Source organism: Pristiophorus japonicus, chromosome 3 (assembly GCF_044704955.1).
Source record: "Pristiophorus japonicus isolate sPriJap1 chromosome 3, sPriJap1.hap1, whole genome shotgun sequence".
Classification (NCBI taxonomy): domain Eukaryota; kingdom Metazoa; phylum Chordata; class Chondrichthyes; family Pristiophoridae; genus Pristiophorus; species Pristiophorus japonicus.
The window spans coordinates 4,473,614-4,487,101 of NC_091979.1; the positions used below are offsets into that span (position 1 = coordinate 4,473,614).

At 49.4% G+C, this 13,488-nt stretch overlaps 1 protein-coding gene across 1 annotated transcript in view; it reads left to right on the forward strand.

Annotated features, from left to right (window-relative positions):
• The window catches only part of stk11ip (serine/threonine kinase 11 interacting protein), a 194,639-nt gene that overhangs the window by 19,880 nt on the left and 161,271 nt on the right, over positions 1-13,488 (forward strand). The window contains exon 2 of the mRNA XM_070875140.1: positions 7,949-8,015. Coding sequence (XP_070731241.1) covers positions 7,952-8,015 — 64 coding nt within the window. The 5' untranslated portion in view covers positions 7,949-7,951. The remainder of the gene's footprint in view (positions 1-7,948; positions 8,016-13,488) is intronic.

The window sequence follows — 13,488 nt, forward strand, 5'->3', positions numbered from 1 at the left end:
ACAACACACACACAATCCCCCCCACCAACACACCCACAACAACCACCCCCACCCTCAACTCTCCCCCCTCCCCCCCCCCCCCCTCTCTCCCCCCCCCTCCCTCTCCTCCCCCCTCCCTCCCCTCCCCTCTCTCCCCCCCCTCCTCCCCTCTCCCCCCCCTCCTCTCTCTCCCCCCCCCCTCTCTCTCCCCCCCCTCCCTCTCTCTCCCCCCCCCCTCCCTCTCTCTCTCCCCCCCCTCCCTCTCTCTCCCCCCCCCTCCCTCTCTCTCCCCCCCCTCCCTCTCTCTCCCCCCCCTCCTCTCTCTCCCCCCCTCCCTCCCTCTCTCTCCCCCCCTCCCTCTCTCTCCCCCCTCCCTCTCTCTCCCCCCCTCCCTCTCTCTCCCCCCCCTCCCTCTCTCTCCCCCCCTCCCTCTCTCTCCCCCCCCTCCCTCTCTCTTCCCCCCCTCCCTCTCTCTTCCCCCCCCTCCCTCTCCCTCTCTTCCCCCCCCTCCCTCTCCCTCTCTTCCCCCCCTCCCTCTCCCTCTCTTCCCCCCCCTTCCCTCTCTCTCTCTTCCCCCCCCCTTCCCTCTCTCTCTCTTCCCCCCCTTCCCTCTCTCTCTCTTCCCCCCCCTCCCTCTCTCTCTCTTCCCCCCCTCCCTCTCCCTCTCTTCCCCCCCCTCCCTCTCCCTCTCTTCCCCCCCCTCCCTCTCCCTCTCTTCCCCCCCCCTTCCCTCTCTCTCTCTTCCCCCCCCCCTTCCCTCTCTCTCTCTTCCCCCCCCCTCCCTCTCTCTCTCTTCCCCCCCTCCCTCTCTCTCTCTCTCTCTCTCTCTCTCTCTCTCTCTCTCTCTCTCCCCCCCCTCCTCCAGCCTTTGGTCCCGAAAGGCCTGCCTGAAGCACTTTCACACAGGTAGGAAGATGGTTTATTTAATCTTTTCTTTGCTTATAAATGTTTATTCAGGTTGGATTTATTTGTATAAGTATCAATAAGGATTTATTATAGAATTTAATGACTTCCCTTCCCCCCCCCCCCCCTCCCCCTCACCTCATTCTGGACACCTGATTTTTTTATGTGTAGAACAGGTTTTTTCAGTTCTACAAAAATCTTCACTTGCTCCATTCTAAGTTAGTTTGGGAATACGTTTTCACTGTGGAAACTTTCAAATCAGGCGTCAGGGACAGGACACGCCCCCTTTTGAAGAAAAAATTCTGTTCCAAAGTAGAACTGTTCTACCTGACGAGAACTGCAGAAAAAAAAATGTGGAGAATTGCGATTTCTGAGATAGTCCGTTCTCCACCAGTTGCTCCTAAAAATCAGGTGCAAATCATGTGGAAACTTGGGCCCTATATGTGGTCTATGCCTTAGATGTGCAGCAGCCTGTGAATGGTTAACCAGACCCAGTTTGGCCTGGGTTAAAGGCTAACTTTGGCTCTGTTTGTGCAGCATTTGACAGACGACCGGACTCTCTCTCTCTCTCTCTCCATCCCCCCACCTCCCCTTGAGGCTAAATGACGCTGCGATTAAACTGTTGGGAGCTATTCTTTTGCGAAAGTGTGGATTCCAGCTCCATTGTGATGAGATAGTAGCGAGATTGTGGCTGTAAATGGTGGAATCTGTCCAGTTTTAATCTGAGTCGGAGATTGTCCAATGGAGGCCATTCAATGCTTTTATTTTCACGAGGACTTGGGAGCCCCAGCAAAAAAAGCAGCAGCCATTTCGCACTCTTTCACTGTAATGGGAGCAGTTCTGTAACCTTGCTGAGATTCGATGCTGTGTTTATGCCCGCCGGAGTGTATTTTGCAGGTACAGTTTGTGAAACGTCAGAGGCCAGCGATCGTTAGCGGGGTGCGGAATGGGATCTCTTGAGCTGTCGAAGTTCAGATTCTGGGAGGCCAGTACCCTGGGTTTACACTGCCGCCTCGAGTTCTCTTACCCTGCCCGTGTAAAAGCAACTCTGAAAGCGCTCAGAAATTGGCATTTTCACCACTCCTGCGATTTAAAAAAAAAAATGTTTATATTGCGATATTTTTAACAGCAAATCACAGCGTGCGAGGTCAGTGTGGTTGCCGGGAGTTGCGTTGCGTGTCCGAGGCAGATTTGATTTGCATGCTTTCTGAATGCTGCACTGGAGTGGCCGCTCTCGAGGTTGGAGGGTAGCAAGATATTTGACTGTGGAAGGCATCGCAGTTGAGCTTAGCGTCAAGCTCCCTCGATGTTGACGTGTTGAAAATCACGAAGGATTTTGATCGAGTGAATGGAGAGAAACTGTTTCCAGGGGCAGGAGGGTCGGTAACCAGAGGGCGCAGATTTAAGATGATTGGAAAAAGAACCAAAGGCGGTTTTGGGCAGGGGGGTGGCGCGGGTGGGGAAGCAAGACTTGCATTTATATAGCGCCTTTCACGACCACCGGACGTCCCAAATTTACAGCCATTAAGTCATTTTTGAAGTGTAGTCACTGTTGTGATGTAGGAAACGCGGCAGCCAATTTGCGCACAGCAAGCTCCCACAAACAGCTGAGTGATAATGATCAGATAGAAACCTAGAAACATAGAAAATAGGTGCAGGAGTAGGCCATTCGGCCCTTCGAGCTTGCACCGCCATTTAATAAGATCATGGCTGATCATTCACCTCAGTACCCCTTTCCTGCTTTCTCTCTATACCCCTTGATCCCCTTAGCCGTAAGGGCCACTATCTAACTCCCGCTTGAATATATCCAATGAACTGGCATCAACAACTCTCTGTGGTAGAGAATTTCACAGGTTAACAACTCTCTGAGTGAAGAAGTTTCTCCTCATCTGGGGTTTTTTTTTTGGTGATGTTGGTTGAGGGATAAATATTGTCCAGCATACCGGTGAGAACTCCCCCTGCTCTTCTTCGAAATAGTGAACCCATGGGATCTTTTATGTCGGGGGCCTTGGTTTATGCCCAATCCTAAGACAGCACCTCCGACCGTGCAGCACTCCCTCAGTACCGCCACTGCTAAAATAACAGGACAGCAGTCCTCTGTCTCATGATGTGAGGCATGTGCTGGTCACCTATCTGTGAACAATGCCTGTCCTGTGCAGAGATGGACTGAGATAGTTCTGATAAGAGGGGTCTTGAGCGGGGAGTTTATGATGTACTCCTTTTTATATATAAAAACCAAAATACTCCACGCTCCCCCACAAGTGCACAGCTTCCAGTCTGGAGTGTGCAGACTGCTCTGATTTGTGCTCTCCTCCACCCCCGCCCTGCTCTGGAGGTGCAGATCCTGCCTTGATTGGGCAGGTTAATTGCATTAGCAATCATATAGGGGGGAGCCTCGACTCTGCACAATGGTGCCATTAGCACCTGATAGGGCAGAGGCTGCAGCCTCGCTGTGAGCTGAGACACGCATGTCTGCCCCCACACCCACGCGAGCACCCGGAGGAAGCATCTGAGGATGGATCCGGTGAAGATGTACGGCCGTTACTTCAAAGTGGCCTGGCGCCTGTTCACACAGAAACCCCTGAAGGTAGCATGGTTGGAGGAGACAGAGTGTGCTGAGAGGTACCCCAGTCAAACAATTCGTCCTCACAAAGCGGCTTACTCTGGAAGCCAGTACACGGTTGTAAGTGTCTTTTTTTGTTTGTTTTTGCTCGTAGCCTCTTTTGAGCGTCTCATTGACTGGGGCAGGCCCTCGGAGTCGAGGGTGACTTGCTCCCACACTGAGTTCTCAAGTGACTGAGACCAATGCGGGACCTACAGTCTCTGTCACGGGTGGGGCAGATGGGGGTTGGAGGGACGGGTGGGGTGGATTGTCGCACGCTCCTTCCGCTGTTTGCGCTGGGCTTCCGCGTGCTCCCGGCGAAAAGACTCTGTGTTCGGCGCCTTCGCGAATGCTTCTCCTCCACTTTGAGCGGTCTTGGGCCGGGGATTCCCAAGAGTCGGTGGGGATGTTACATTTTTTCAGGGAGGCTTTGAGGGCGTCCCTGAAGCGTTTTCTCTGCCCTCCTGGGGCTTGCTTTCTGTGACAGAGAGCTGCCAGAACTATAGGTCATCAACTGAAAAAGCAGGTCTTTGGGGATCGTTGTCATACTGTGAATTCCTGTTTGTTTCAGCCCCTTCCCCCAACTTTTAAAACTGCAGCTCTTCAATATATTTTTATTGAAGCTTCTTGGATGGCCCTGAGGCAAATTGAATTGCTCAGCCCCCTCCCCCAGTGTCTGATGTACTGAGATGTCACTCATGAGCTGCCCTATCTCTATGACCTACTCCAGCCCTATGACCGTCTGAGATCTCTGCAATTCTCATCAGAGGCAGTCCCTCGAACTGAGGATGACTTGCTTCTAGGTCAAAAAGTTCACGGGTGTTTCAATGATGGACCTAAAATTCCAGGTCCGAACTAAATCCTGAAGGGTGGAAGATCCCGTTGCACACCAGCCACCACACGGGCTTGACAGAGCGAGGTCTTGGTCCAGTGGCAAGGGTTAACCAGGACGACAGGAGACCAGCTCTGCTGCACGGACCTAGTGTGCACACTGACCTAGGGAGCACAGTGGGGGCTGGGCCCGTGCTGCCCCTGGGCCCTCGCCTCTCCTGGGCCCCGATCATGTCCCTCTCCAATCTCTCGCCGCTCCTTCGCCCCGACCTCGCCGCTCCTGCTGTAACTGCCCACGCTCCAATCACAGACCTGGACCTTGGTGACGTCACTCTTCACTGACGTCGCTCTCCTGCTCCAGCACGTGCTGCTCCCTGGAGTGGTACACCGCCACACTGCTCCTCGCTCCCCAGCCTGCTCCAATGCAGTTCTACAATGCTGTAGTTAACACTAGAAAGAAAGAACTTGCATTTATATAGCCATGGTATTGGTGGTAATGTACTGATGTGGATAGAGAACTGGTTGGCAGACAGGAAGCAGAGAGTCGGGATAAACGGGTCCCTTTCAGAATGGCAGGCAGTGACTAGTGCAGTGCCGCAGGGCTCAGTGCTGGGACCCCAGCTATTTACAATATACATTAATGATTTAGATAAAAGAATTGAGTGTAATATCTCCAAGTTTGCAGATGACACTAAACTGGGTGGCGGTGTGAGCTGTGAGGAGGATGCAAAGAGGCTGCAGGGTGATTTGGACAGGTTAGGTGAGTGGGCAAATGCATGGCAGATGCAGTATAATGTGGATAAATGTGAGGTTATCCACTTTGGTGGCAAAAACACGAAGGCAGAATATTATCTGAATGGCGGCAGGTTAGGAAAAGGGGAGGTGCAACGAGACCTGGGTGTCATGGTTCATCAGTCTTTGAAAGTTGGCATGCAGGTACAGCAGGCGGTGAAGAAGGTAAACGGTATGTTGGCCTTCATAGCTAGGGGATTTGAGTATAGGAGCAGGGAGGTCTTACTGCAATTGTACAGGGCCTTGGTGAGGCCTCACCTGGAATATTGTGTTCAGTTTTGGTCTCCTAATCTGAGGAAGGACGTTCTTGCTATTGAGGGAGTGCAGCGAAGGTTCACCAGACTGATTCCAGGGATGGCTGGACTGACCTATGAGGAGAGACTGGATCAACTGGGCCTTTATCCATTGGAGTTTAGAAGGATGAGAGGGGATCTCATAGAAACGTATAAGATTCTGACGGGACGGGACAGATTAGATGTGGGAAGAATGTTCCCGATGTTGAAGTCCAGAACCAGGGGACACAGTCTTAGGATAAGGAGTAGGCCGTTTAGGACTGAGATGAGGAGAAACTTCTTCACTGAGTTGTTAACCTGTGGAATTCCCTGCTGCAGAGAGTCGTTGATGTCAGTTCATTGGATATATTCAAGAGGGAGTTAGATGTGGCCCTTACGGTTAAAGGGATCAAGGGGTATGGAGAGAAAGCAGGAAAGGGGTACTGAGGGAATGATCAGCCATGATCTTATTGAATGGCAGTGCAGGCTCGAAGGGCTGAATGGCCTACTCCTGCACCTATTTTCTATGTTTCTACGACTCTCATGACCTCGGGACGTCCCTAAGCGCTTTACAGCCGATGAAGTACTTTTGAAAGTGTAGTCGCTATTATAATGTAGGAAATGCGCCTGATCGAAGCACTGACCACACTTGACCAGCTCCGCTGGGCGGCCCACATTGTCCACATGCCTGACACGAGACTCCCAAAGCAAGAGCTCTACTCGGAACTCCTTCACGGCAAACTAGCCCCAGGTGGACAGAGGAAACGTTACAGGAACACCCTCAAAGCCTCTCTGATAAAGTGCAACATCCCCACCGACACCTGGGAGTCCCTGGCCAAAGACCAGTCCGCCCTAAGTGGAGGGAGAGCATCTGGGAGGGCGCTGAGCACTTCATGTCTTGTCGCCGAGAGCATGCAGAAACCAAGCGCAGGCAGCGGAAGGAGCGTGCAGCAAACCAGACTCCCCGCCCTCCCTTTCCTTCAAACACTGTCTGTCCCACCTGTGACAGAGACTGTAATTCCCGTATTGGACTGTTCAGCCACATGAGGACTCATTTTTAGTGGCAGCACGTCTTGCTCGATTTCGAGGGACCGCCTGTGATGATGATAGGAAATGCGGCAGCCCATTTGCGCACAGCAAGCTCCCGCAAACAACAGTGTGGTGACCAGGTAACCTGGTTCCCAACGTTGGTTGAGGGATAAAGATTGGCCCCAGGGTACCGGAGAAAAGCATTGGCCTCGGTTTAACGGCACCTCCGACAGTGTGGCACTCCCTCAGCACTGCGCTGGGAGTTTGGCCTGGAGTGGGACTACGAACCCGCAACCTTCTGACTCACAGGTGAGAGAGCGACCCACTCAGCCACGACTGACACTGGGTGAACAGTCACATTCCATTTATAGATTCACGTCTTCGAATGCCAAATTCAACCGTCAGATTGACGGCAAATGGACGAGGAAAATGCTGGCGCCCACTGTAAGAATTTACAAATATAACCAATTATAAATAATTTAAAACTGAGATGAGGAGGAATTTCTTCTCAGAGGGTTGTAAATCTGTGGAATTCTCTGCACCAGAGAGCTGTGGAGGCTGGGACATTGAATATATTTAAGGTGGAGATAGACAGATTTTTGAGTGATAAAGGAGTCGAGGGTTATGGGGAGCGGGCGGGGAAGTGGAATTGAGGCCAAGATCAGATCAGTCTTGATCTTATTGAATGGCGGAGCAGGCTCGAGGGGCCAAATGTTCTACTCCTGCTCCTATTTCTTATGTTCTTATAATCACCTGAGGAAAAGGGTGTTTGAAGACCAGGTCCTCCAATCTGTCACTAAGCTCATGTTCGAAGGGCTGTAGTAATACCCGCCCTCCTGTATGGCTCAGAGACATGGAACATGTACAGTAGACACCAAGTCGCTGCAGAAATACCACCAACGATGTCTCCGCAAGATCCTGGAAAATCCCCTGGGAGGACAGATGCACCAACGTTAGCGTCCTCGACCAGGCCAACATCCCCAGCATTGAAGCACTGACCACACTCGACCAGCTTCGCTGGGCAGGCCACAGTCCGCATGCCCGACACGAGACTCCCAAAGCAAGTGCTCTACTCAGAACTCTTTCACGGCAAATGAGCCGAAGGTGGGCAGAGGAAACGTTACAGGGACACCCTCAAAGCCTCCCTGATAAAATGCAACATCCCCACCGACACCTAGGAGTCCCTGGCCAAAGACCGCTCTAAGTGGAGGAAGTGCATCCGGGAGGGCGCTGAGCACCTCGAGTCTCATCGCCGAGAGCATGCAGAAACCAAGCGCAGGCAGCGGAAGGAGCGTGCGGCAAACCAGTCCCACCCACCCCTTCCCTCAACCACTGTCTGTCCCACCAGTGACACGCACTGTGGTTCTCGTATTGGACTGTTCAGCCACCTAAGGACTCATTCTAAGAGTGGAAGCAAGTCTTCCTCAATTCCGGGGAACTGCCTATGATATAATCGGTGTTTTGTGTGGTTGCCATTATAATATATTCACGTGCTACATGTGGTGCTGTCTTCTAACCTGTCTCCTCCTTTATGTCCTAGACAATGGCATCCAGAGAAGGGGAGGATGTGTTTGTGCGAAGTTTGACTAAACTGCTGCGAAGCTATGGTAAGTCCGATTCGATAAGGTATATCCAGAGAAACGATTTCCCCTTCTAAAACCTACCTCTGTGACCAAGCTTTTGGTCACCTGCGCTAATTCTTCCTTGTGCGACTTGGTGTCACATTGTTTTATCGCGTAATACTCCTGTGAAGCGCCTTGGGACATTTCACTACGTTAAAGGCGCTATATAAATACAAGCTGTTGTTGTAGTGGGGAGAGTCCAGAACAAGGGGCATAACTTTAAAATTAGAGCCAGGATGTTCAGGGGGCAATGTTGGGAATTACTTCCCACAAAAGGCAGTGGATATCTGAAACTCTCTCTTCCCCCCTCTTTCCCCCTCCCCCCTTGCACCCCACCCAAAAACATTGCTGAGGCTGGGGGTTAATTGACATTTTCAAGGCCGAGATCGACAGATTTTTGTTGGGTAAGGGTATCAAGGAATATGAAGCAAAGGTGGATAAATGAAGTTGAGGTAGATCAGCCATGATCTAGTCGAATCATGGCCTAACTGGTCACCACATTACAGGAAGGATGTGATTGCACGAGAGAGGGTACAGAGGAGATTTACCAGGATGTTGCCTGGACTGGAGAATTTTAGCTTGGAAAGATTGGATCGGCTGGGGTTGTTTTTGGAGAAGAGTGGGTTGACTTATGAGGAAAGGTTGAGTAGGTTGGGCCTCTACTCCATTGGAGTTCAGACGAATGAGAGGTAGTCTTATCAAAACGTAGAAGATTATGAGGGGGCTTGACAAGGTGGTTGCAGAGAGGATGTTTCCACTGATGGGGGAGAGTAGAACTAGAGGGCATAATCTTAGTTTTAAATGTGTGGCCCCTTATTCTGAGATGAGGAGGAATTTCTTCTCTGAGGGTTGTAAATCTGTGAAATTTGCTGCCTCAGCTGTGGAAGCTGGGACATTGAATAAATTTAAGACAGAGATAGACAGTTTCTTAACCGATTTAAGGGGTTATGGGGAGCGGGCGGGGAAGTGGAGCTGAGTCCATGATCGGATCAGCCATGATCGTATTAAATGGCGGAGCAGGCTCGAGGGGCTAAATGGCCTACTCCTGCTCCTATTTCTTATGTTATGTTTTCCTTGGAACAGAGGAGGCTGAGGGGCGACCTTATTGAGGTGTATAAAATTATGAGGGGCCTGGATAGAGTGGATAGGAAGGACCTATTTCCCTTAGCAGAGGGATCCATAACCAGGGGGCATAGATTTAAAGTAATTGGGGGGAGGTTTAGAGGGGATATGAGGGGAAATTTCTTCACCCAGAGGATGGTGGGGGTCTGGAACTCACTGCCTGAAAGGGTGGTAGAGGCAGAAACCCTCATCACGGTTAAAAAGTACTTGGATGTACACCTGAAGTGCTGTAACCTACAGGGCTACGGACCGAGAGCTGGAAAGTGGGATTAGGCTGGGTAGCTCTTGGTCGGCCGGCGCGGACACGATACTTTTCTATGATTCTGTGAATGGAGGAACAGTCTCATGGGCTGAATGGCCTCCCTCCTCCTATGTCAGGAGTTTTGGTTAAGTTGAGGCTACCCTGGTGGCTAAATAGCAAGCAACTGAGACTAGGAGGTGAGCCAGGCGGTTGAAGTTTAAGATTATGTGAAGAGGACTGATTTAATTCGAGTGAATTGTTCCCTGTGAACAAGGGTTCAAATCGGAGGGGACACTGCTTTAGAAAAGAGGAAATCGGAGAGAATTTTTTTTTACCGAAAGGATAATGAAATTGTGTAATGTGTTGCTAGGTTTGCAGCAGATAATTAACGCATTTCCTGGAGACAAAGACCCTAGCAAGATGCTAGGTAGGTGGGAATTGATTTATCAAAAAGCGTGTTGGGTTTAAAGGTCTGTCTGTCTTCCCTAAATGGCTTGTGTTTTTATGCACTAACTGCTTTTCGAAAGGGCTGGAAGTGTTTCTGGTGCTGTGGGAACTGGACTCGGTCACATGCGTTCATGAGTTCCTTCAATCAATGACAGTGCATCTTGGTTACTGAAAGAAAGGCCGTGCATTTCTGTAGCGCCTTGCACTACCGCAGAACGTTTACAGCCAATGAAGTACTTTTGGAGTGTAGTCACTGTTGTAATGTAGGAAACGCAGCAGCCAATTTGTGCACAGCAAGCTCCCACAAACAGCAATGTGATAATGACCAAATCCCCCCTCGATCAGTTGGTTGAGGGATAAATATTGGCCAGGACACTGGGGGGAACTCCCCTGCTCTTCGAAATAGTGCCATAGGATCTTCATGCCCACCTGAGAGAGGAGACAGGGCTTCGGTTTAACGTCTCATCTGAAAGGCGGAGCCTCCGACAGTGGAATGCCCCCCCCCCCCCCCCCCCCTTCAGTACCGCACTGGGAGCACTCGAGGATTTTGTGCTCGAGTCTCGAGTGGGGTTTGAACCCATGACCTCCCGACTCAGGATTGAGTGCTACTCACTGAACCACGGCTGAACGACTAGAATCGTAGAATGATAAAGATTTGGATTTATATAGCGCCTTTCGCGACCACCGAATGTCTCAAAGCGCTTTACAGCCAATGAGGTACTTTTGGAATGTAGTCACTGTTGCAATGTGGGAAATGTGGCACAATTTGCGCACAGCAAGCTCCCACACACAGCAATGTGATAATGACCAGATAATTTTTTTTATTCTGTTTGTTTGAGGGATAAATATTCGTCAGGGCACTGGGGATAACTCCCCTGCTCTTCTTTGAAATAGTGCCATGGAATATGTAGCACAGAAGGAGGCCATTAGGCCCATTGTGCCTGTATGGCTCTTTGAAAGAGTTATCCAATTAGTCCCACTCCCTGCTCTTTCCCCAAAGCCCTGCAGATTTTCTCCCTTCCAAGTATTTATCCAATTTGTAAGTCATTAAATCTGATACCATTGCCCTTTCAGGCAGTGCATTGCAGATGCAAAGAGTCTTCAAGGGGATATAGACAGGCTAAGTGAGTGGGCAAGAACATGGCAAATAGGATATCATGTGGAGAAATATGAAGTTATCCACTTTGGTAGAAAAAAATAGAAAAGCAGAGTATTGTTTAAATGGTGAGAGATTGGGAAATGTTGGTGTTCAGAGGGACCTGGGTGTCCTTGTACACCAGTCACTGAAAGTTAACCTGCAGGTACAGCAAGTGATTAAGAAAATAGTATGTTGTTGAGTCCAGTTCGTTGGATATATTCAAAAGAGATATTACGGCTAAAGGGATCAAGGGGTATGGAGAGAAGGCAGGAAAGGGGTACAGAGGGAATGATCAGCCATGATCATATTGAATGGCGGTGCAGGCTCGAAGGGCTGAATGGCCTACTCCTGCACCTATTTTCTATGTTTCTATGTTTATTACAAGGGGCTTTGAGCATAAGATGTCTTCCTGCAATTATATCGAGTCCTGGTGAGTATTGTATACAGTTTTGATCATTTGCCATTGATGGAGTGCAATGAAGGGTCACCAGACTGATTCCTGGGATGGGGGATTGTCATATGAGGAGAGATTGAGTAGACGAGGCCTATATTCTCTGAAGTTCAGAAGAATGAGAAGTGATCACATTGAAACAAACAAAATTCTTACATGGCTTGACAGGGTAGATGCAGGGAGGATGTTTCCCCCGGGCTGGGGAGTCTAGAACCAGGGGTCACAGTCTCAGGATAAGGGATCGGCCATTTAGGACTGAAATGAGGAGGAATTTCTTCACTGAGGGTGGTGAATCTCCGGAATGTAGGAGGTATGATTAAGAAGTTTGCAGATGATACAAAAATTGGCCGTGTGTTTGACAATGAAGGCAATAGCTGCTGACTGCAATAACACATCAATGAATTGGTCAGGTGGGCAGAACAGTTGGAAATGGAATTCAATCCGGATAAATGTGAGGTAATGCATTTGGGGAGGTCTAACAAGGCAAGGGAATACACATTAAATGGTACGACACTGAGGTGCAGAGGAACAAAGGCACCTTGGGGTGCAGGTCCACAGATCCTGAAGGTAGCAGGCCAGGTGGATAAGGTGGTTAAGAAGGCTTACGGAATACTTGCCTTTATTAGCCGGTGCATAGAATACAAGAGCAGGGAGGTTATGCTTGAACTGTATAATACACTAGTTAGGCCACAGCTGGAATACTGCGTGCAGTTCTGGTCACCACATTGCAGGAAGGATGTGATTGCACTAGAGAGGGTACAGAGGAGATTTGAGGTTGATGAACAGTGGTGTACATTTAAGGAGATACTTCACAACACTCGAAAAATATATTCCAGTGAGGAGGAAAGGGTGTAAAAGAAAAGAGCCATCTGTGGCTAACTGAAGAAATAAAGGACGGTATCCAATTAAAAACAAGGGCATACAAGGTGGCCAAAACTAGTGGGAGGACAGAAGATTGGGAAGCTTTTAAAAGCCAGCAAAGAACGACAAAGAAATGATTAAGAAAGGGAAGATAGACTATGAAAGTAAACTCGCACGAAATATTAAGAACAGATAGTAAGAGTTTCTATAGGTATATAAAAAGGAAAAGAGTGGCTAAAGTAAATGTTGGTCCCTTAGAGGACGAGACCGGGGAATTAGTAATGGGGAACATGGAGATGGCAGAAACTCTGAACAAATATTTTGTATCAGTCTTTACGGTAGAGGACACTAAAAATATCGCAACAGTGGAATGTCACGGGGCTATGGAGGGGGAGGAACTTAACACAACCACAATCACTAAGGAGGTGGTACACAGTAAGATAATGGGACTAAAGGCAGATAAATCCCCTGGACCTGATGGCTTGCATCCTAGGATCTTAAGAGAAGTAGCAGCAGGGATTGTGGATGCATTGGTTGTAATTTACCAAAATTCCCTGGATTCTGGGGAGGTCCCAGCAGATTGGAAAACTGCAAATGTAACACCCCCAATTTAAAAAAGGAGGCAGACAAAAAGCAGGAAACTATAGACCAGTTAGCCCAACATCTGTGGTTGGGAAAATGCTGGAGTCCATTATTAAAGAAGCAGTGGCAGGATATTTGGAAAAGCAAAATTCGGTCAGGCAGAGTCAGCATGGATTTATGAAAGGGAAGTCATGTTTGACAAATTTGCTGGAATTCTTTGAGGATGTAATGAACAGGGTGGATAAAGGGGAACCAGTGGATGTGGTGTATTTGGACTTCCAGAAGGCATTTGACAAGGTGCCACATAGAAGGTTACTGCACAAGATAAAAGTTCACGGGGTTGGGGGTAATGTATTAGCATGGATAGAGGATTGGCTAACTAACAGAAAACAGAGAGTCGGGATAAATGGTTCATTCTCGGGTTGGCAATTAGTAACTGGAGGGGTGCCGCAGGGATCAGTGCTGGGACACCAACTATTTACAATCTATATTAACGACTTGGAAGAAGGGACTGAGTGTAACGTTGCCAAGTTTGCTGACGATACAAAGATGGGAGGAAAAGCAATGTGTGAGGAGGACACAAAAAATCTGCAAAAGGACAGAGAGGCTAAGTGAG